Source organism: Pseudophryne corroboree, chromosome 3, assembly GCF_028390025.1.
Source record: "Pseudophryne corroboree isolate aPseCor3 chromosome 3, aPseCor3.hap2, whole genome shotgun sequence".
Classification (NCBI taxonomy): Eukaryota; Metazoa; Chordata; class Amphibia; order Anura; family Myobatrachidae; genus Pseudophryne; species Pseudophryne corroboree.
Window position 1 is genome coordinate 571,602,155 of NC_086446.1, and position 25,039 is coordinate 571,627,193.

The following is a 25,039-nucleotide window of genomic DNA, read 5'->3' on the forward strand; positions in this document are numbered from 1 at the left end:
CTATAAACCCATGCCGACACAATCGCCGGTCTGAGTAGTGTACCAGAATGTGTGTAAATGGACTTCATAGTACCTTTACTGCATGCTATCTGCAGGATCCCTGAGGATAGCTGTTAAGTCAGCGCTATCTTTTGGGTAAACGTGACAAAGCTTTGTCCACCCTAGGGGAAGATTCCCATCGTATCCTGGCCCTAGTAGGGAAAGGATACTCCCGAGAATTCTTTGTGGGAATCTGCAGTCTCTTGTCTGGAGATTCCCGCTCTTTTTCTTCATGAGAGGAGGGAAATTTACCTCAGCTTTCTTCCCCTTAAACATGTGTACCCTCGTGTCAGGGACAGGATGAGTCATCAGTGATATGCAAAACATCTTTTATTACAATAATCATATATTGAATACTTTTCTGCCAGTTTTGGCTGTAACTTTGCATTATCGTAGTCGACACTGGAGTCAGACTCCGTGTCGATATCAGTGTCTATTATTTTGGATAGTGAGCGTTGTGAGACTCTGAAGGTCTCTGCGACATAGGGACAGACATGTGTAGATTCACTGTCTGTTCTCTAATCTTTTGTGCAATAAATTTACCTTAGCACTTAATTTCACATATCCAATCAGGTGTCGGCGTTGTCGACGGAGACACCACTCACACACGTTTGCTCCATCTCCTCCTTAGGAGAGCCTTTTACCTCAGACATGTCGACACACATGTACCGACACACCACACACTCAGGGAATGCTCATCTGAAGATAATTTCCCCACAAGGCCCTTTGGAGAGACAGAGAGAGAGTATGCCAGCACACATCCCAGCGCTATATGACCCAGGAAAAAACACAGCAATTTAATGTTTACCCAGTAGCGCTGTTATTATCTGCGCCGAAGTATGTGCCCCCCCTCTTCTTTAAAACCCTCTCTTCTACCGTGGTATAAGCAGGGGAGAGTCCGGGGAGCTTCCTCTCAGCGGTGCTGTGGAGAAAAACATGGCGCTGGTGAGTGCTGAGGGAGAAGCCCCGCCCCCTCGACGGCGGGCTTCTGTTCCGCCAAAAGTGTAAAATTGGCGGGGGCTCCTGCATATATACAGTGTCCAGCTGTATATATGCTCCTTTTGCCAAATAAGAGGTTTATATTGCTGCCCAGGGTGCCCCCCCCTGCGCCCTGCACCCTTATAGTGACCGGAGTATGTGAGGTGTGTGGGAGCAATGGCGCACAGCTGCAGTGCTGTGCGTTACCTCAGTGAAGATCATGAAGTCTTCTGCCGCCTCTCTCATACTCACCCGGCTTCTATCTTCCGGCTCTGCGAGGGGGACGGCGGCGCGGCTCTGGGACGGACGGCGAGGGTGAGATCCTGCGTGCCAATCCCTCTGTAGCTAATGGTGTCCAGTAGCCTAAGAAGCAGGACCTGCACTCAGAAAGTAGGGCTGCTTCTCTCCCCTCAGTCCCTTGATGCAGGGAGTCTGTTGCCAGCAGAGCTCCCTGAAAATAAAAAACCTAACAAAATACTTTCTATCAGCAAACTCAGGAGAGCTCACTGAAAAGCACCCAGCTCCTCTGGGCACGGTATCAAACTGAGGTTTGGAGGAGGGGCATAGAGGGAGGAGCCAGTGCACACCAGGAACTAAATTCTTTCTTAAAGTGCCCATGTCTCCTGCGGAGCCCGTCTATTCCCCATGGTCCTTACGGAGTCCCCAGCATCCTCTAGGACGTTAGAGAAATGACTGCTGATTTGCAGCGTCCTCTAGGGGGAGCTTTAGCACATCCCTTATAGCTAAAATGAGTGGTTCAAAACCCTGTGTAGGAGTGGAATCCCCACCTAAGGGATCCACATCGTCCCCATCATCCTGTATATCATCATCAGAATCTGATAGAAGTGCAGGTCAAGCACGTTTTTATGGACCTGCAGTAGAGAGGGGGGGATGGGGAACATCAGCCCTGGCAGCTAGATCTGCTACTGCTTGTTGCAGTTCTTGTGTTTTGTGGGCATTTGCAGTGAGCTAAGATGACATATCAGACATCATAGTTTTGATTGCACCCAGCCAGGAAAGCTCGTGACCCTCCCCCACATTCTCCTCTGCGTTTTGTGAGGATTGACTACACTGCTCCCATGAAATGGAACCAGATGAGAGTGGGGAGAATCTGGTGTTACAGACACTGCATAACTTGTGTTTTACCATTGTGAAAAGTAACACACAATACACATACAACACAGACAGTTACAATGCAAGCCTGCCCCACCGAATGTGAGAGAGGAAACACAGATGAAGAGAAGGCACCAGCACATCCACGCCAGAGAGCCCCAGTGAGGCTGTCAGCGTTTAGTTCAGTGAAACACCGTTTGTTTTAAAAAACAATTTTCCCTTTAAGTGCATACACACTGGGCGTTCTCTCCCCCCCAGCGATGCCAGCAGGGGTGAACGGCTTTCCATAGCAGGATGATATGGAAAGCCGTTCACCCCGCCGTTCATCTACTGGTAATACCAGTAGATGAACGCCGGCCGCCAGCGATGAAGCGGGAGCGCGCATCAGCGCTCACCGCTTGTGCATACACACTGGGCGGCTTTGAGCTGAAAGCAGCTCCACACCCCAAAAGTGAGCTGCTTTCAGCTCAAAAACACCTAGTGTGTATGGGCCCTTAGGAATGTGTAATGTGCACAATTTCAGCGGCTCTCCCCCAAGCTACACCCTGTACCAGTGATCCAGCGTGTGCCAGCGCCTGGAGGAGCTGTGTGAGGCTGCTGCTGCTGTATCTGCAGAGAAAGGCGCCAAAATTCCGCTGAGCCCGCTCTGATGTAGCTCAGCCCCCCCCCCCCCCCCCCCTAATGGCGCAGGAGCGACTGAAGATTTTATACTGGCAATGTCTCCAAACATGCTTAAAACTTCACATAAATGCTCAGTTAAGCCCACCGCTAACCAGTTTACACAAGGGCAATAACGGATCCCCCCCAGGAGAGACCCGTATGCCTCACCTGTGTAATAGCCGCACCATGAACCGGGGGATCCCCCTAACGAGGCCCCCGGTGTATACTCACCACTGATGTTCACCTTCAGGCATGTGTTAGGGGTGTGCGGCGTGCTGCGGTTGTGACAGCTAAGGCGCAGTGCCCCGCTGAACAAACAACCCATCAGGACGGTGGTCCTGCAGCGGGGAAGCGGCTCTGCACATCGTGAGGCCGGTGACCGTACACCCCCTAACAACCACGGTGCAGACATACTGTTGCCCAGACAGCATACCAAAATAAATAAAACATTTTAAGAAATTGAAGAAAAACTCTGGAGCTAGCAGAGTGTGCATCCTCTCCTGAGGGCACTTTTTTCTAAACTGCCTGTGGGAGGGGGCATAGAGGGAAGAAATTTAAAGAGCACTGGCTCCTTTGGACCCCGTCTATACCCCATCGTAATAATGTGTCCCCAATATCCCTTATGGATGCTAGAGAAATATAAAACCCAGGTTATGTTATTGTCATTTTGCAGAAATCTTTGGACTTACTGTAATGTGTTTATTATAGACACACAATCAAGCAACCATAGTTGCATTTATGTCATAGGCTTACCAACATGCGTGGGATGGACCTTAACCCAAACGCTGGATGCACAGTCTGCCATATCTAATGCACTGCTGCTCTGAGACTTTGGGATGTTTCGCCAGGTAGGAGCTGGAGCTGTACCAGGACTTTTCCTTGAGTGATATTCCCTTTAAAAAAATATATATATAATTATATAGCAGATTAGAAGTTTTAGTAATATAACATGAGTATAAAAGAAACACATTTTCATCTATGCATAATATTGTGTATAACGTGAAGTGCAAAACAATCTAAGGAATTGGTATAGGGGCATCAATGCCAATCAAAAAAACGACTTAAATTGTCTGGTTAGGCTACTACAGGTGAAGATAGCCACATGTGTTTATTTGGTTTAACTGGATACATGCAGCTGACCGTAAGTCAGGAGAACTAATGGATCCTTTGGTAAAAACTGATGCAGGCAATGGATGACACCTACAGACTGCAGTGGTTGTCTTATCATTTATGCGGTCAGAATCTGGGTAGACTTTTACAGCTGACTGATCGTTGTTAGTAGCCACACATGTGGGCAACAAGCTCAACACTCAACTGTTAGCTTTGAGTTACAGTAGATCTTTATCATATAAGAAAAACTTCACAGACATTTTTTAAAATCTATCCAAGAAAGGAAATCAAGTTCTTTAAAAGAAAAATAAGAATTGGTCCATACAGATCTACTATCAATTTTATTTTGATTTATGTTTGGTAGCCTTTATTGTGCAGTTTTGCTATGTTTTTCCCATTGGGACTCCTTCAGTAAATAGAAGTATGGGTAAGTAGTATCTCCTATATAATAGCCCAGATCTGTCACTCTGTGCCTGTGTGTATAACATTGGGCGTGACTAGGAAATCTCATTGGGTTAGCAGCAGGTGTATTACACCCAGTCCACAGCTGATTGGGAGAGAAACACCCTCCCACACAGGTTACATCCAATGGGAGGTTCTGCCCTTTGGCTGCTGTGTGTTCAGAGAGCAGGATTAACAATGGGGCTGATGGTGCTGCAGCTCCAGGTCCACACCTCAAAATAGGCCCACTGCATCTATAGCAACATACACTCCAACAAGTTACACGTAAAAATCAGTACAAATTCGAAAAGGGGGCGTGGCCACGTGAACAGTAGCGTGGCCACGCTCCTTTTCCTATACTTTCAATGGAAGTTTGGAGAGCCAAAAATCGGTACAGAACATAAAAAAAGGTACTGTACTAGTCAAAAAGTTACAGTTGGAGATTATGCCACTGCATCTGCAGCAAGTCTCTGCACTGTAGATAGGGGGGGAAAAAAATCCTGCTGCCAGTCCACCTGCCCCCTCCGGCATCAACAATCCCCACTCCCTAGCCGCGGCGCAGGTGGAACAAAAGCTGCTGCGGCCACCAGCATAGATGTGTATGAAAGCGCCGCAGCGGAAGGCTTTCATAGCCCTCCCAGCGCTGCATACTCTCTGATCCCCGGAGCCTCCTCTGCGCGTGAGGTCACAGAAGTGCCTCCACGCCACAGCCACGCCCAGATCCCCAGAGGCCCTGACTCTGGAACACAGCACCTGGGCTGCCGACCTGAATGCCCCGAGATGGCTAATGTAACGGATAGAGTGAGTGATATCGCGGAGGGTAATGTCTGGATGTAAAAGGTGACAGTGCTGTGCAGTGCAGTGTCACTAACCTATTACATTGATTCGGCCAGTCAGTTCTGCCAGCCAGTCACTATTGTTTGCGCCAGTGTCCCAACGCGCCACATTACAGGGAATAGACGCACTAAATAAACTACAGCTCCCAGCAGCCCTTAGCGCCGAAGCATTCCGGCGCTAAGGGCTACTGGGAGATGTAGTTTATTGAGTGCCACTTCTTCCCCGTAATGCAGCAATAGTGACTGGCTGCTGTGCGAGTCTCCGGCAGAGCCACTGCCAAAGGGAGGACAGCAGCTTAGCTACTTCCAGGAGGAGAAGCATTACCCGCCCCTCCAAATCTCGCAGTATCTCCGGACCTCCTTCAGCGGCACCCCCAGACACCCCCTCCAACCAGCCATACTGCATACAAATTCTATTTCTTGTGAATTTTGGTTAAGAAAACAAACATGAAAAATGAACAGAAAAATTCAGCACCTTATAAAAAATGTTTTACTAAGTGGAATAAATTAAACAGTGTACTCTTAAAAGTATCATTATACTATTATCACTAAAAAAAATAAAAAAAAAATAAATAAATAATAATTATTCAGCCATATTAAGAAATATATTTATATCCATCAGTTACTATAAAGCCAGTGTAATTACCGAAAAGCACTGCAATTTTCTGATAAAGGTAAATCCATGCTGATCGGGCTGTTACTGTTCCGTTCACTACTTTCATAGCCAGACTCCATTCTCTGAATAAGCCGAGGCTGCTGGTGATCCACCATGTGCGGAGCGCCTCGCCCCACACCCCAGCTCCTGTATTTCACACAAGGATGCTTCTCCTTTGTATCAGGGGTGGGATTTTCTCGCAGCTCACTGACAGACAGTTCCTTCCCTTTTACAAGAGGAAAGGTAGGGAAAGAAATGTGACCACCAGTAAACAATTCTATTCAATATGTTAAAATAAGATCTTCATCTTTGCAGGAAACCTTTAAAGCAACTAGGTGCATGTGCTCGCAGTACCATATGAGCTAATCCAATCTGCAGATCACAGGTTCTCTTGCTAAACAGAATATAACCTATATCTGTACACCAATGAGGAATAGTGGATGTATCCTACTTTCTCAAAAGAGCAGTACAAGACGAGCAATACTGCTTTTTGTTTCCATAGATACAAATTACATTGTCTGAGGGTTTGGGGAAGCAATATCTGACCTCTGTTAGAACAAGGGAGATATATTTATACAGCTTAAAATAGCCAAATATTAAACAATTCAAGAACCGAGATGTAGGGCAGGTACGTAAAATGTTCAGTAGCCAAACAAGCAATAGATAAGTTTAACACATTAACTTGACTGTAATACTATATAGCTTACTTAATGTTAACCAGACTAAATGTCATTTGAACTACATATGTTTATTTTACCAGTAATAAATGTCATAGGGGTCTATTCAAGTCGTGACAGTTTTTCCGACAGTCGGAAAAACAGTCACTTTTCGACAGAAATAGGTCGAATTTGCATTCAACCTATTCAATGACAGTGTCATTTTCCGACTGTCGAAAAAAATTACACTGTCGAAAAGTACGTGCATCAGAGAATTTGTCGCCGTTACATGTACTTTGTCAAATTTGCGGGTGTTTTCAACAGGTTTTTGTCCCTTTTTCGACTATGCCAAATCAACTTTAAAAAAAGTTGAATTAGCATGTCAAAAACGGATACTGAATTGAATACTGAACTGTTGGATCTTCTCCGTCAGAGAGGATGTGACAGGTATTGAATAGACCCCATAGTCTACCATGCAGAATTTTACATGCACAGGGGAGTAAAGGATTTTATGGGCATAACAAAGAAATCCAGGCCAAAAATGTAAATAAACTAACTTTTATAATATATAATAGCGTTTTCTCCAGATTACAGCAATACAAAATGTGTATTATACATAACATTATGATGAATTTAGAGAGTCAGGAAGAAAAGCAAATAACCTGATTTTTACGGCAAGATAGCATGTGCCCACCTATTACACCAAGCACAGAGCAACACTATATGACGAGTTGGGGCTGGGAGACCGGCGGTCAGCATCCTTATGCCGGGATTCCTGCCGTGAGAATGCCGCCGGCTGAAGGGGAGGGGCGAGCGCAACGGAGCCCCTTGCGGGCTCAGTGGTTCGCCGCAGGTTCTATTCCCACTATGTATGTTGTGGACACCCACGAGTGGGAACAGACCATGATGGTCGGGATTGTATGTGTTGGCACTGTTAGGTGTCGGGATTCCGGCGCCTGTATCCTGACCGCCGGGATCCCGACTTCCGGCAATGTAACTGCATCCCCTATATGACCACCAATGCAGATCATCTGAACTGTTAAGATTTAAAAAACATAGAATCCTTACCAGAGTCTTCTGAGAAGGGACTAAGTGGACTATATCCTGTGTTTTTCCGCTTTTCTGTTCTGAAGATGCTATCAACATTTAATGGCTCACGTGTAGGCCGCCAGGTCGGCCGATACCTATTAGATACCCCAGATTTTGCATCGTTTCCATTTTCCATCTCCCAGTCCCTGGGTCGTACGGCTAAGCTAGAAGGTGGTTTGATCTCTGCTTGCTCTACGGCACTTCCAACGTGATGTAAGCTTTGCGTGGTTTGTGACGCCTGCGATGGTCTGCTATGAATCATATTGCTAACAGTCGCTTTAAAGTCTCTCAATCTGCTGGAGCTGCTGGACAGCTTCAGACCGGCTCTTGGAGCTTGCTTCTCCTTTAACGTTTCCCCTAATACAACAAACAACCAGTTAAACAGAAAGTAACAATGAAATAGAAAATCAAATGAATGAATGAAAGGAAAAACAAAAAAGGGATTTCAGGTAGGAGCAATGAAAACACTGCAGGTCAGACCTTCACTATGATAACCTGAAGATTGAGATTCGTCTCCTTTTCTCCGAGGACGACTGGAACTTCGCTTCCGGTCAGTTAAGGGACCCTTCCTGGTAAAGTGTCGCTGACTACACTCACTATCGGTCAGGTGTCCTGTACATAAGGGAGTAGACCAGAAGAAAATGCATAAGGGAAAAACCTTGAGAGCAGCATAATAGCTCGTTATAGACATAAATCATGGAGAACTTGAAAGCTTAAAGCAGTAACACTTTTGTTTCCTCCACACAGGGAACTTCTCACATGTTGCAATTTCTAATGTGAGGAGCTGCCTGTTCATTAGATAACATGCACTGCAATGACTGGTAATAGATTGATGCTAACTAAATTTGTTTATTATACAAAGGAAAAAAGGATGAGGTTTATGTACAAATCCGATGTTTGTGGGTCTGCGCATGTGCAGAAAAGGACTACCAGCCCCCACCACACAGCCAGCCACAGAATGATTGACATGCTGCGCCGCTTGGGGGATAGCAACCGGCACTGTTCTGTAAGGGGTGCCGGGCTCGGGATCTGCATTGCCAGATGCAGACTTCCTAGACCCGGATCCTATGGCCAGACTGACCACAGTCTGCTACCATCGTGAGTCGCATCTGGTGGTTGAAATGGTGATCCAATGATGCAGCACTCTGATCTCACAGATGTATGCAGGAGGTGTCCATCTTCTACAGACGCCTTCTGCTGCATTTTCATTTTATTTGCTTCCCTGAGGCTGTGTAATTCCATAAACATTGGAATCAGGCCCTAGGTACTTCGTATTAGTTGGTATGTTACAAAGGAATTAGTATAAAGTCGCAAATAATGCATAACAATCTATTGTATCGGGCCTGGCTTTTGCCTTTTAAAGGACTACATACTTTTCCCTCAATTTTTCATCTTGGTTCACATGTATTTTATTAGGTACTTAGGGTTAGTTATTTTGTATCAAAGGAATTGGTTTATCCTAGATTGTGTACTTTTCCCTCATATCCGCCTCTTGGTTCGCTTACAGTGTATTAGGTACTCAGGATTAGTGTTTAGACGCTGGTGGCACACTACACATGCTATTTGAAACAATCTGATAATAGTTGTATGTGGACACATCCTTAGAAGATAACTCCCCTGCACTATTATTCTCAGTAAATGACAGGAAGAGAGATTTACCTAACATTGTAAACAGGACAAGTGGAGCAGTTGCATATAGCATTCTAGCTATTTACTGCACTCTATAAAATGATACCTAAAATAGGATTTAATACCTACCGGTAAATCCTTTTCTCCTAGTCCGTAGAGGATGCTGGGGACTCCAAAAGGACCATGGGGTATAGACGGGATCCGGAGACATGGGCACACTAAAAAGACTTCAACTGGGTGTGAACTGGCTCCTCCCTCTATGCCCCTCCCCCAGACCTCAGTTATAGGAACTGTGTCCAGGAGAGACGGACATTTCGAGGAAAGGATTTATGTGAAACGAAGAAACCACCTTCGGCAGAAATTGTGGACGAGTCCTCAATTCCGCTCTATCCACATGAAAAATCAAATATGGGCTCTAGTGAGACAAAGCCGCCAATTCTGACACTCGTCTGGCAGACGCCAAAGCCATGACCACTTTCCAAGTGAGAAACTTTAACTCAACCTTACGCAAAGGTTCAAACCAGTGAGACATAAGAAACTGCAACAACACTTCGAGATCCCACGGTGCCACGGGTAGCACAAATGGAGGATGGATATGCAGCACTCCCTTCACGAAAGTCTGAACTTCAGGAAGGCCGGCCAATTCTTTTTGAAAGAAAATAGATAAAGCCGAAATCTGAACCTTGATGGAACCCAATTTCAGGCCTGCATCCACGCCTGCCTGCAAAAAATGGAGGAAACGACCCAAGTGAAACTCCTCCGCAGGAGCAGTTTTGGTTTCACACCATGACACATATTTTCTCCAAATACGGTGATAATGTTTTGCCGTGACCTCCTTCCTAGCCTTAAGGAGAGTGGGGATGACCTCCCCAGGAATACCCTTTCCGAGCTAGGATTTGGCGTTCAACTTCCACGCCGTCAAACGCAGCCGCGGTAAGTCCAGAAACACGCAGGGCCCCTGCATTAACAGGTCCTCTCTTAGAGGAAGCGGACAGGGATCTTCCACTAGTAACTCCTGAAGATCCGGATACCAGGCCCTCCGTGGCCAATCTGGAGCGACGAGTATAGCCTGAACCCTTGTTCATCTTATGATCCTCAACACCTTTGGAATGAGAGGAAGCGGAGGGAACACATACACCGACTGAAGCACCCACGGAGTTACCAGGGCGTCCACCGCCCAGGCTTGGGGGTCCCTCAACCTGGAACAATACTTCAGAAGCTTCTTGTTGAGGCGAGACGCCATCATGTCTATCAGAGGAATTCCCCAACGCCTTGTCACTTCTGCAAATACCTCTTGATGAAGAGCCCACTCTCCTGGATGGAGATCGTGTCTGCTGAGGAAGTCTGCTTCCCAGTTGTCCACGCCCGGGAGGAAGACTGCTGACAGAGCTCATGTGCTGTTGCGCCCAGTGGAGAATTCTTGTGGCTTCCGCCATTGCCGCCCTGCTCCTTGTTCCGCCTTGGCGGTTTACGTACACCACCGCTGTTATGTTGTCCGACTGGATCAGGACAGGGAGACCCTGAAGAAGGTTCTTCGCTTGCAGGAGGCCGTTGTAAATGGCTCTTAACTCGAGAACATTTAAGTGGAGACAAGATTCCTGGCTTGACCATTTTCCCTGGAAACTTCTTCCCTGCGTGACTGCGCCCCAGCCTCGGAGACTTGCATCTGTGGTCAGCAGGACCCAGTCCTGGATTCCGAATCGACGTCCTTCTAGAAGGTGAGAGCCTTGCAGCCACCACAGGAGAGAAATCCTGGCCCTGGAAGATAGACTTATTTTCCGGTGCATGTGCAGGTGAGACCCGGACCATTTGTTCAGCAGATCCCACTGAACGGGACGGGGATGAAACCTGCCAAACGGAATGGCTTTGTAAGCCGCAACCATCTTCCCTAGCACTCGAGTGCATTGATGAATCGACACTCTTATCGGTCTCAGAAGCTCCTTGACCATGGTCTGTATTTCCAGAGCTTTGTCCTCCGAAAGAAACAAACACTCTCTGTAGCTCCGTGTCTAGGATCATGCCCAGGAAGGGCAGCCGAGTTGTCGGAATCAACTGAGACTTTGGCAAATTTAGAATCCAACCGTGATGTCACAGAACCCACAGGGAGAGTTCCACATGTCTTAGCAATTGTTCTTTTGATCTCGCCTTTATCAGGAGATCGTCCAAGTACGGGATAATTGTGACCCCTTGCTTGCGAAGGAGTACCATCATTTCTGCCATAACCTTGGTGAAAACCCTCGGGGCCGTGGAAAGCCCAAACGGCAACGTCTGAAATTGGTAATGACAATCCTGCACCGCAAATCTCAGGAAGGCCTGATGAGGAGGATATATCGGGACGTGTAAGTAGGCATCCTTTATGTCGACTGACGCCATAAAATCTCCCCCTTCTAAACTGGAAATCACAGCTCGAAGAGATTCCATCGAATAGAACCCTTACCCCCGTTGGGACGGGGGAACCGGCACAACGACCCTCTGTTAACACAGCTTTTGTATCGCAGCATTTACCACTACTCTTTCCGGAAGAGAAACTGGAAGGGCCGACTTGAAAAAGCGGCGGGGGAGGGGGGGGGGCATCTCCTGAAACTCCAGCTTGTACCCTTGGGACACTATGTCTAAAACCCAAGGATCCAGGGCCGATTGAAACCAGACCTGACTGAAGAACCGGAGACGGCCCCCCACCGGCACGGACTCCCACAGGGGAGCCCCAGCGTCATGCGGTGGACTTGGTAGAGGCGGGGGAGGACTCAGGCTTTTTCCCTTTAAATAAGCAAACCCTTGTGTTTGGAACGGCAGGTTCCTCAGAGATATGTAAAACATCTTTAATAGCCACAATCATGTACTGAATACTCCTAACTACCTTTGGGCGTAAAGTAGCCTCATTGAAATCGACATCGGAATCAGAGTCCGTGTCGGTATCTGTATCTACCATCTGGGTAAATGAACGTTTCTGTGACCCCGAGGGGGTCTGTACCTAAGACAAAGCATCCTCCATGGATTTTCTCCATGTTTGTGTCTTAATAAAGCCACATTTGCATTCAGTGTAATAAACATATTCACCCAATCAGCAGTCGGCTGTGCCGACTGCTGTTTCCCAAATCCTTTTCTGCGCCCCCAGTAACTTCCTCCGGGGAGGAACCCTCAGCCTCAGACATGTTGACACGTAGTACCGACACACCTACACTCACACTGGCCAAATCACGGGGACAGACCCACAGGGAAGCCTGGAGAGAGAAACACAGAGGAAGTATGCCAGCTCACACCCCAGCGCCCATATGCTACAAAGCAAGAATATATGTTGTTAGTGCTGCCATATAATAATCAAAAAGCACCAAATAGCATGTGCCCCCCCCCCCCCGTTTTGCTCCCTTTTACTTGAAAGGAGCTTGGAGGTCCGGGCCAGCGTCTCTGAAGCGGCTGTGGAGAGAGAGAAAATGGCGCTGGTGAGCTGTGCGGCTAAGCCCCGCCCCTTCCCGATGCGCTGTAGTCCTGCTAAAATTTGACATTTTTATCCTGGCGGGGGTATCTTATACGGTGCCCGGGCACCGAATATGCCTTCTGCCAGCTAAATTTTACCCCAGTAACTGCTGCCCAGGGTGCTCCCCCCCAGCGCCCTGCACCCTGTAAGTGCCGTTGGTGAAGTGTGTGGGAGCATGGAGCGAAGCGCTACCGCTGCGCTGTACCGTTACTGAAGTCTTCTGCCATCTGACGCCTTCTGATCTTCTAATACTCACCCGGAATCATTCTTCTGGCTTCTGTGAGGGGGGTGACGGCGCGGCTCTGGGAACAAGCAGCTAGGCGAACCAAGTGATCGAACCCTCTGGAGTTAATGGTGTCCAGTAGCCTAAGAAGCAGAGCCCTTAACTAAGAAGAAGTAGGTCTGACTTCTCTCCCCTCAGTCCCTCGATGCAGGGAGCCTGTAGCCAGCAGGTCTCCCTGAAAATAAAAAACCTAACAAAGTCTTTTCCAGAGAAACTCAGGAGAGCTCCCCTGTGAGTGTCCAGTCACTCCTGGGCACAGAGTCTAACTGAGGTCTGGGGGAGGGGCATAGAGGGAGGAGCCAGTTCACACCCAGTTGAAGTCTTTTTAGTGTGCCCATGTCTCCTGCGGATCTCGTCTATACCCCATGGTCCTTTTGGAGTCCCCAGCATCCTCTAGGACGCAAGAGAAAATTTGATTGGTTATGGGCAACTTCTGCGCATGTCCTCTTTAGAACTTTTGATTGATCTCCCCTTCAGTCACATTCTGTTGCTCCACCCTTTTTTAGCTGCTTAATAAAAATTCCTTTTTAGTGGATGAAAAGGGATGTCTGAGAGATCTGCGTCCATTCACATACACTGGGATCATAGTGAAAACTCTGGTACCTGTATCTCTACTGCTCTGTGATGCTGCGTCGTTTTCCAGGTTGTAGATGACAGTGCCTTGTGAGTCAGAGGAGAAGTGACTGACCACAGATTCATGATGTGAATGTTTGTAGTGATAGCTGTCTGTGGAGGAGTCTGTCCTGGTGTCACTGGAGATAGACGGCTCCCTGCCTGATGGACAACAGCATGTAATTAACATTAAAACTGTGAGAAACAATGTACAGTTACTCAAAAAAAGTCAGCATTAATAACAAAGTGTAATGGATGAAATAACAAACCACTAAACGATTATGACCTTTAACAGTTACTTACACAATGGGCCTAATTCAGAGTTGATCGCAGCAGCAAATTTGTTAGCAGTTAGGCAAAACCATGTGCACTGCAGGGGAGGCAGATGTAACATGTGCAGAGAGAGTTAGATTTGGGTGGGGTGTGTGCAAACTGAAATCTAAATTGCAGTGTAAAAATAAAGCAACCAGTATTTACCCCGCACAGAAACAATATAACCCACCCAAATCTAACTCTCTCTGTAAATGTTATATCTGCTCCCCCTGCAATGCACTTAGGCCCTCGTTCCGAGTTGTTCGCTCGCTAGCTGCTTTTAGCAGTCGTGCAAACGCTAAGCAGCCGCCCTCTGGGAGTGTATCTGAGCTTAGCAGAAGTGCGAACGAAAGGATCGCAGCGCTGCTACAAAAAAAGATTGTGCAGTTTCTGAGTAGCTCGAGACCTACTCCTAGCTTGCGATCACTTCAGACTATTTAGTTCCTGTTTTGACGTCACGAACTGGCCCTGCGTTCGCCCAGCCACGCCTACATTTCCACAGCCACTCCTGCGTTTTTATCTGACACGCCTGCGTTTTTACACACACTCCCCGAAAACGGTCAGTTACCACCCTGAAACACCCACTCTGCGGCCAGCAGTGCGATTGAAAAGCGTCGCTAGAGCTTGTATAAAACTGCATCGGCTTTTGTGAAAGTACGTCACGCGTAAGTGCCGATTTTTAGCCTGATCGCTGCGCTGCGAACGAAAGCAGCTAGTGATCAACTCGGAATGAGGGCCATGGTTTTGCCCAACTGCTAACAAATTTGCTGCTGCGATCAACTCTGAATTACCCCCAATGTTACAATTTCAACGTCTGTGTTGATGATAAAAAGCGGCAATCATAATTTAAGTTTAGGTTTTAAGTCGGGAACAGTAAGTTAGTGGAATAAAATTGGTACAGCATTTTCGGCAAATATAAATATATGTCAATATGTCATAGTAATAATATCAGCAAAATCAACTGATCATTAATAATTTACAGATCAGATATGAAATATAAAACGGTCAACTGAACTCAGTCTGATGTGGGATGCAGGATACGACCAGCGGGAGCGCACATCGTATCCTGTATCAAGCATACACAATATACAATATCGCACGAATCGGCAAAGATTAGCCAGATCATATGAGATATTGCATAGTGTGTACGCACCCTTACACTTTGCCCTGGAAAACAACAAATCAGTGCCACAAAGCAAGATACTAATCGGGAACACTGCAGAGACTGGTCTACTTACCAGAGTCCTCACTATCATAGCAAGTTCTGCTGTACTGCCGAATGTCCATCTGAGACAGGACATCTGGTACAGACACTGGGGTACCTCTGGGATCAGCATACAGGAGGAGCAATGGCTGATAGTGGCCCTTTATACACTTTGTTACTACGTCTTTCCATTTTGGACCAATCTAAAACACACACACAAAAAAAATCATCACAATCTGGGTTGAGGCAAACAGTAGGGTTTACACGGATCATAAATCAAATTTTGGTTTCGGTGCGCTTGTTCCTTAATTCATATAAAAGTAAGTAATAGTAATTTGCTAAATAAATAATAATAATTCATTCCAAAGCAACTGTAAAATACACAAAATCAAATGTAAGAAAGCATGGCTCTTTTTGAGTTTTCTGTTTGTTACCTCTTTTACATGGGCATCATCAAAATACATCCACTTGCGTATTTTGGTTTGAAAGAAGAAGGTGGAGTAATGCTTGCCATAGTAACAGATCATTCCCACCAGATAAAGTTCAGAATACTTTGCTCGGTCATCTGTAACCCTATAAAATAACTGAAGAGAAAGGGTCTTGTTGGCAAAACTGGATAAAATATTAACCTGTTGAATACATCAAATCTACACATGACTGTTTGTTATTACCCAGTTTTGTTATATAATTGTTATTTCCCATTGTAAAGCGCAACGGAATTTGCTGCGCTATATAAGAAACTGTTAATAAATAAATAAATTTACAAGTACAGGTTGAGTATCCCTTATCCAAAATGCTTGGGACCAGAAGTATTTTGGACATTAGATTTTTCTGTATTTTGGAATAATTGCATACCATAATGAGATATCATGGCGATGGGACCTAAATCTAAGCACAGAATGCATTTATATTTCATATACACCTTATACACACAACCTGAAGATCATATAATAAAATATTTTTAATAACTGTGTATTAAACAAAGTTTGTGTACATTGAGCCATCAGAAAACAAAGGTTTCACTATCTCGCTCCCACTCAAAAAAGTCCGTATTTTGGAATATTCTGTATTTCGGAATATTTGGATATGGGATACTCAACCTGTAAAAACACAAGTCATACAACTTTATGTCCACTTAGAAACCTGTAAAATAAAAAGCACCTCTATTTCTGTGACCTGTATAAAATTTAGTAATCTATGGCCCTGTGGTCTTTACATGGTCACGAAACTTACCGCTATATATACAGTCTCAAATAAATGGATGTTTGTAATACATATGGATTGAGACACAGTATATAAATTTGCAAGTGGTAGTATTTGTCTGTTTTTGTTGTGGTCTAGAATCAACTGCAGGAATTAAGGTGTGTCAGGCACTATGGTTCTTAAACCTGCCAATTCAAGAGCTCAGTGCTGAGATATACTCACATCCCCAAGCTTCAGGCATGTTCCAAGACTGTGAATGACATCCTCAGCCAGGTCTGAATGATCAGAGTCCCACACCAGTCCTATGGTGATTATCTGGGGCGCGTTCATTAGAACTCGGCGGATTCGGATTTTCTCACCACAATTGCTCTGGAAATTCAATGTTTCGGTTACATTACAATTATGGAGCACGGTACCTAAAAATGTCACTAAATAAAACAGAAATACACTACGCAAATACACTGTTCCATCTTCCATCGGAATGTAACAACATGTGTGTTCTACAAGAGGAATGTAGATACTATTCAGTCTACTCACTGGACAGTTTCTCAGGTCTCCCATCGTACTAGCCTTTTGCAGCAATTCCCCAAACATATCAGGGGTCGGCTTTTCTCGTCTTTCCAACATACATATTGCCTGGTTGCTAGAGTTTTTAATAAGAAAGAAATGAAAGAGCAATTAAAGCCATTAAATATCAAGGAATGCAATACCGGCTCTAGTCAAATTCAGCTCATGAGAATCACATGTTTTTTTATTTCAACCACACTGGCAGATTTATCACCTCCAATACACTTGTTACAAGCTCAGCTGAAGAGGACAGAAAATCCTGTAGGTAGACTAACAAACATTAAATAGCTGCCCCCAAAAGCTCTAACGATCCACATTGAAATGCTCATAGGCACGAATAGAGAATCCACGTAGGATGGGCATCAACAAAAACACTATTTGGAATGGATAAGAATGGGAAAGAAATCCATTTCTGGACAATACAATGCATGGTATATTATATATGCATTGGATGCCAAACTAACATCACATGGATACACTACTGACGAATGTACTGGTGGGCACCCAAAAATACTGCATCTCACACGGTTACATTTATAATAGGTTTACCAGCTTACCAGAGGGCAGTAGTTGATATATAATGCACCATCTGAATAAAAGGTAGAGGGTCTGATGTGGCCCCACAGCTGGTACAAACACACTGTAATAGCAGATAAAACAATATTACATTATACAGATGACAATGAGTCTTGCTGCAGGTTATAGGATATTATTCATACACGAGACCTTTCATACTATAGACCATAAACTATCTAAAATAAAGGATAAAGAGGTCTACTTACTAAGCTTTTTAGAGAGATAAATTTGAGAGAATTAGAAGAACTAACCAAATCGGCTCCTAATACCCCTTTCAGACATAAGCCTAAAGCCCAGGTTTTTGCACGTGAATGCGCATTGACCTGGGTCCGGCCTACGTCTGAAAGGATCTACCCGGGTCCATGACCCTTCTCGCTATCAGGGTTTTTCCCGGAACTCGCAACCCGGGTCCACGACCCGGCTTATGTCTGAAAAGTGTGACCTGGGTCACGGCTAAAAGAAATTGATCTGCAGGGTACAGTAGAACTTGGATAATACATATTTCCAGGTGCCTACTGAATGCTGGAAGACCCGAGTCCGGTGTAAAGGTTGACAATCCAGGTTGTCATCTGTGTGAAAGTGGTAGCCCCAACTTCAACTCGTGCACTGTGTCCCAGGTGCGAGCAGAGATTGTGTTTATATAATGGTCATTTTATACACTATCGCTCTCAAAGGTAATGGTACTTTATCGCTCTCAAAGGTTTGGTAACTATGCCCCAAAATTTCTAACAAGGACATTTAAAGTATGTTATCCTCAAAGTGGACATGTGTCTGGTTACACCAAATAAATGCAGCACTACTACATACCAATACTGTGACAGAGGGGCACTCACCCAACAAGATCTGTTGTCAATATATTGGAAATACATATAGCAATACGTTAACAGATCTGATTTGCTCACAGTTACTGTATATTACAGGTATAATACATTCAGCTTTACAGACATACCAGTAGTAAATGAGTATTAACAAAAAACAAGGTGGAACAATGGGGGTAATTCCAAGTTGATCGCAGCAGGAAATTTTTTAGCAGTTGGGCAAAACCATGTGCACTGCAGGTGTGGCAGATATAACATTTGCAGAGAGTTAGATTTGGGTGGGTTATTTTATTTCTGTGCAGGGTAAATACTGGCTGCTTTATTTTTACACTGCAAATTAGATTGCAGATTGAACACACCACACCCAAATCTAACTCTCTCTGCACATGTTATATCTGCCTCCCCTGCAGTGCACATGGTTTTGCCCAGTTGCTAACAGAATTCCTGCTGCGATCAACTTGGAATTACCCCCAATGTCTCTGCCCTATTCATGGATGCACATTACAAAGTGAGAAGTACCTGTTCAAACAAGGTCATTGCAAACTTCTGATGAGAAATACAGTGCTGAGCAGTGCAGATATCTTCTTTGGACTCATCTGCGATGTGAATGTGGAGGCGGATTAAAAGATTTTCCTGTATATGAAATTAACGGAGTTAAAAGTGATGTACAGACTTTTTACTTACACGGACCATTGATCTCTTGGCCAAAGAAATTAAACCAAAATTACAAAGTATTAAGTTTAGTCAATTTATTATTGTGATCGTACAGATGAGTACACTGCTACAATAGTTTTGATATTGTAACATAAGCTTATGATGTTAGTTTGGATTGTTAAAGGCTACTCAGCTTCCTCTGTTTCTTGGCCATACAGCTTATATAATATGGGCTGCAAAAACTGTCAGTTTTGGTCTGTATCATTGTGTTCTAAATAGCGATTTCAAATACTACAAACATTTTTATTTTATTTAGAAGTATATATATTTTTTTTTTTTTTGGGGGGGGGGGTCTGATGCATTAGCTAACTTTAGTAACTTGACCGCCCTTTTTTATATGAGCCAGACTCCTAAATTCATGCATGACAAGTGTTAGAACGTTTCTCAAATGCAGTCCTGTTTAAATGTCCCCCATTTTAAGGGGCACTTAAGCAGTAACACTGCTACATCTGACAAGTAAAGAGAAAAGAGATCATAATTTTAATTACCTACCGGTAAACCCTTTTCTCGTAGTCCATAAGGGATATTGGGGAGACTTGGTACGATGGGGTATAGACGGTGTCCAAAGGAGCCATTGCACTTTAAAATTTATTCACTGGGTGTGCTGGCTCCTCCCCTCTATGCCCCCTCCCACAGGCAGTTATAGGTAAAACAGTACCCGAAGGACTTATATGAGAAAAGGAATATAACAACAAGGAGTGGTGAGATTTATATACCAGCACACTACTAACATACAACAACCAGCAACGGCTGGTAACAATAACAGCAACAGCTGAACAGGAAAACACATAATAGACAACCTGCAGAAAAGTCAACGCACTGAGGCGGGCGCCCAATATCCCTTATGGACTACGAGAAAAGGATTTACTAGTAGATAATGAAAATCCTATTTTCTCTAGCACCCATAAGGGATATTGGGGAGACTTAGTACGATGGGGACATTCCAAAGCTTCCAGTGTGGAGAATACTGCAGCACCGCCTGCCCAAACTGGAAATCCTCTTTGGCCAGGGTTTCAAACTTGTAGAACTTCACAAAAGTGTTCTTCCCCAACCAGGTAGCAGCTCGGCATAGTTGCAAGGCCGAAACTCCACGGGCAGCCGTCCAGGAAGAGCCCACCGATCTTGTAGAGTGGGCCTTCAGAGACTTAGGAACAGGTAAGGCTGCCGACACATAGACCTGTTGGATAGTAAGCCTTTGCTAACGAGCAATGGACTGCTTCGAAGCAGGATAACCCTTTTACTGCGCATCATAGAGCACGAACAAGGAATCCATCTTTCTGACCCGAGCCGTTCACCTGACATAGATCTTCAAGGCTCACACACCATCCAATGTCTCCGGAGGAACAGAAGTGCCAAAACTTGACGGAACCACAATAGGTTGATTCAAGTGGAATGCTGAGACTACCTTCGGCAGGAACTGCTGCCTAGTCTGGAGCTCCGCTCTGTCTTCGTAAAAGACCAAGTATGGAGTTTTACACAAAAAGGCCCCAAATTCTGAGACACGTCTAGCATAAGCCAGGGCCAGTAACATCACCGTCTTCTACGTGAGGTACTTGTCTTCTACCGTCGTCAGAGGTTCAAACCAGGAGGACTGTAGAAAATCCAACACCACATTCAAATCCCAGGGTGCCGTAGGCAGCACAAAAGGAGGTTGTATATGGAGTACCCCTTGCAAGAAGGTCTGAACTTCTGGCAACACTGCCAATTTCTTCTGTAAGAAAATTAAGAGCGCTGAAATCTGGACCTTAATGGAACCCAGACGTAAGCACTTATCCACACCAGCCTGCAGGAAACGTGAGAAACATCCCAAGTGGAATTCTGCAGGCAGATACGTGCGTTCCTCACATCAAGAGACATATCCTCTCCAGATACGATGATAGTGTTTTGACGTCACAGGTTTCCTGGCCTGAACCATGGTAGCAATAACCTTTTTGGAAAGGCCCTTGTGAGCTAGTGTGTTCGTTCAACCTCCATGCCGTCAAACGAAGTCGCCTTAAGTCCGGGTTGACGAACGGTTCCTGTTGCAGAAGATCGCTTCTTAGTGGTAGAGGCCAAGGGTCTTTGACGGATATGCCCAGAAGATACGCGTACCACGCCCTCCGAGGCGAATCCAGGGCAATCAGAATTGCCCGGACTCCTTGATTTCTGATTCGCTTGAGCACCCTAGGGAGCAACGGAATCGGAGGAAACGGGTAGACCAGCCGGTAAGGTCAAGGCGATGTCAGTGCATCCACTGCCCTCGCCTGAGGGTCCCTGGTTCATTAGCAATACCAGTGAGGCTTCTTGTTGAGTTGAGAAGCCATCATGTCTATCTGTGGATTATCTGCTGGAACACCTGATGGTGGAGTCCCCACTCCCCCGGGTGGAGATCGTGATGACTCAGGAAGTCCGCTTCCCAGTTGTCCACACCCGGAATGAAGATTGCCGACATTGATCTTGCATTTCTTTCTGCCCAGAGGAGTATCTTTGACACCTCTCGCATACAGGCTCTGCTTTTTGTCCATCCTTACCGACTGATGTAAGCCACCGCAGTGGCGTTGTCTGACTGAACTTGGATCTCGTGATCTGTGAGCAGAGGAGAGGCCTGAAGAAGAGCATTGTAGATCGCCTAAAGTTCCATAATGTTGATCGGAAGGAGGGCTTCGTGGGCTGACCACCTGCCCTGGAACTGCGCCCTCTGGGTGACAGCTCCCCATCCTCGCACACTCGCATACGTCGTGAGGAAGTTCCAATCCTGAATCCCGAAACCCCGGCCTTCCAGGAGATTAAAGGACTGAAACCACCACAGGAGGGAAATCCTGGCCTGAGGTGACTGCCGAATCATCCGGTGCATCTGTAGATGTGATCCGGACCACTTGCTCAGGAGATCCAGTTGAAATGTTCTGGCATGGAACTTCCCATATTGGATCGCCTCGTATGAGGCAACCATCTTCACCAACAATCTGATGCAAAGATGGATGGACACTTGAGCAGGTCGGAGCACCAATGCGGACCATCTCCTGAAGTGTTCTCGATTTGTACTCTGGGAGGAACACCTTCTGGGCCACCATATCCAGTAACATCCCCAAGAACAGGAGCCGCTGAGTCGGTTCGAGGTGGGACTTCTGTAGACTCAGAATCCACCCATTGCGTGACAGAAGTTGGATAGTGTGGTCGATATGGAGCAATAAAAGCAAGATCCAGGGAACTTTTATCAGAAGATCGTCCAGGTAAGTGACAACATTGACCCCCTGGACCCGGAGTTGGAACATCATCTCCGCCATCACCTCTGTGAATACCCTTGGAGCCGTGGACAGGCCAAAGGGTAGTGATCATCCAGGAGGGCAAACCTCAGATAAGCCTGATAAGGTGGCCAAATTGGAATATGAAGGTAGGCGTCCTTGTTATCAAAGGAAACCAGGAATTCCTGTTCTTCCAGGCCCGCACTCACTGCCCTCAGGGATTCCATTTTGAACTTGAAAACCTTTAGGTAAGGGTTCAGAGACTTTAGATTCAAAATGGGCCTTACAGAGCCATCCGGCTTTGGTACCACAAACAGGTTGGAGTAATAACCCTTGCCTCGTTGTGGTATTGCAGTGGTTCTCAACCTCGGTCCTCAAGTACCCCCAACAGTTCATGTTTTCAAGGTCACGAGCAGTTGAACAGGTGTATTCATTACTCACTGACACATTTTAAAAGACCCACAGGTGGAGCAAATTATTTCACTTGCAATCCTGTGAGGAGACCTGGAAAACATGAACTGTTGGGGGTACTTGAGGGCCGCGGTTGAGAACCACTGTGGTATTGGTACTGGAAAAATGACGTGGGACTGGACCAACTTTCGGATGGCCTGTTGCAACGTAACTTGCGTATCCTCCAAAGCTGGCAAGCTTGATTTGAAAAATCATTGGGGAGGAGCACCACTGAACTCCAGCTTGTAGCCCTGAGAAATGAAGTCCCTTACCCAGGTATCCTGGTAGGAGCTTTCCCAGATACGGCTGAAGTGACGCAGTTGAGCACCCACCTCGAGATCTCCTCGGAGTGGGTGGGCACCGTCATGCTGAGGACTTCGTGGAAGCAGAACTGGTGTTCTATACCTGATAACTGGAGGTTGCAGGTCTTTTTGACATACATCTGGTGCCTCTATTCGCATTGGAGGCACCTCTGTCCCTAAATCGAAATCTGTTAGACCAAAAGGACTGAACAGATGGCCCCGGGTAGGAACGCCTATCCGGCGGGGCCACAAAGGGGAGAAACGTGGATTTCCCAGCAGTGACTTTGGAAATCCACGTATCCAACTCAACCCCAAAGAGCCATTCCCCAGAAAAGGGGAGGGACTCCACACTGCACTTGGATTCTGTGTCTGCTATCCACTGACGCAACCACAAAGCCCTGCACTCCGACACTGCCATGGCAGAAGTCCTAGCATTAATATTGCCCATCTCCTCGAGTGAGTCACACAGGACACGTGCAGTGTCCTGAATGTGCTTCAGGAGAGTCACCGTAGTGACCAGAGGAATATCCCCGGAGAGGCCCTCCTGAATTTGAGAAGCCCACGTGTGAATGGCATGGGTCATCCAGCAACCAGCTATGACCGGCCTCTGCGATACACCAGCTGCCGTATAGATAGACTTTAGTGTAGTCTCAATTTTTTTGTCCCCAGGGTCCTTTATGGTAAAGGAGCCCGGGGCAGGCAGCACCGCCTTTTTAGACAGTGGAGAGACTGATACGTCAACCCCCAGGGGTTCTTCCCAGAATTTCCTACCTTCAGGAGCAAATGAGAAAGTGTGCAAAAATCTTTTTGACACTTGGGGGTAAATTTACTAAAATGGGAGTTCTATTTAAGATAGTATGTTGCCTATAACAACCAATCAGATTCCAGGTATTATCTTCTAGAAAGTGCTAGATAAATGAGAAGTAGAATCTGATTGGTTGCTATGGGCAACATCCCATCTTAAATAGAACTCCTATCTTAGTAAATTTACCCCTGAGCTAAAGAGGAGGGGGCGGTGTAACATATGCCCTAGCAGCTAAATCTGCAACAACCTGTTCTAGTAGCTGAGTTTTCGGAACATTAGCAGTGAGTTGTGATAACATATCAGACATCATAGTCTTAAGAGCCCCTAACCAGGCGGGCTCTGAACCCTCTTCTCCAGCCCCCTCACCGAGTTGTGAAGACTGGCTGCATTGTTCACATAAAACAGAATCAGATAATAAGGGAGAGAATCTGGTGTGGCAGACACTGCATAGCTTGTGTTTACCCATGTTTACAGTAATCACAATTAGCTACACATACACAGACAATACTGATCAAGCCTGCCCTTACTGTGAGAGGAGACACACAGTGAGAGACACCAGCACACCCCTGCTGTACAGCCCCAGTGAAGTTGTCAGCTAACTTTAACACAGTGAAACACTAATGATTTCTCCCCTGTATAGGACACAGATTGTGTACAATAGCGGCTCTCCCCCTTTTGCTACACCCTGTGCCAGTTTTCCAGCGTGTCTTGTGAGTCAGGAAGAGCTATGTGTGCTTGCTGCTGCTGCATTAAGCAGAGGAAGGTGCCAAAATGCCTCTGGTCCCGCTCTGAGGTAGCTCCGCTCCCCCCCCCCCCCCCCAATGGTGCCAGAACTACAGTGATTTTTATACTGGCAAAGTCTCCTATTCTGCTTAAAAATATCACACAGGTGCTATTTTAAGCTATTCCGAGCAAGTTTACACGGGGGGCTCTAGCGGGTCCCCCCCAGGAGGGTCCTGTATACCGCACCCGTGTTCAGCCACACTGTGAACCGGTTTGTACTCACCACAGATGTCACCTTCAGGCATATGTTAGGGGTGTGCGGCGTGATGCAATTGCGACAGCTAAGGCGAAGTGCCCCGCTGAACAAACAAACCATGAACCCGCTGAACAAACAAACCTGCACCGTGGGAGTTGGGGGGGGGTCACCGGCCTTGGGAGGTATCAGAGCCGTTCCCCGCTGCAGGACCACCGTCCTGCAGCGGGGAGCGGCTCTGATACCTCCCAAGGCCGGTGACCGCCCGCCCCCCCCCACCCCCCCCAGTGCAGGTATGCTGTTGCCCAAACAGCA

The 25,039-nt window shown here is 46.2% G+C and overlaps 1 protein-coding gene across 5 annotated transcripts in view; it reads right to left on the reverse strand.

Moving 5' to 3' along the window:
- The window catches only part of USP54 (ubiquitin specific peptidase 54), a 282,921-nt gene that overhangs the window by 34,020 nt on the left and 223,862 nt on the right, over positions 1-25,039 (reverse strand). For all 5 annotated transcript variants that reach the window (XM_063961329.1, XM_063961328.1, XM_063961326.1 and 2 more), the window contains 11 exons: positions 18,776-18,889; positions 17,420-17,502; positions 16,833-16,938; positions 16,518-16,664; positions 15,527-15,676; positions 15,127-15,295; positions 13,568-13,738; positions 8,058-8,189; positions 7,557-7,934; positions 5,824-6,058; positions 3,544-3,683 (listed from right to left, as the gene is read on the reverse strand). In XM_063961329.1, coding sequence (XP_063817399.1) covers positions 3,544-3,683; positions 5,824-6,058; positions 7,557-7,934; positions 8,058-8,189; positions 13,568-13,738; positions 15,127-15,295; positions 15,527-15,676; positions 16,518-16,664; positions 16,833-16,938; positions 17,420-17,502; positions 18,776-18,889 — 1,825 coding nt within the window. The remainder of the gene's footprint in view (positions 1-3,543; positions 3,684-5,823; positions 6,059-7,556; positions 7,935-8,057; positions 8,190-13,567; positions 13,739-15,126; positions 15,296-15,526; positions 15,677-16,517; positions 16,665-16,832; positions 16,939-17,419; positions 17,503-18,775; positions 18,890-25,039) is intronic.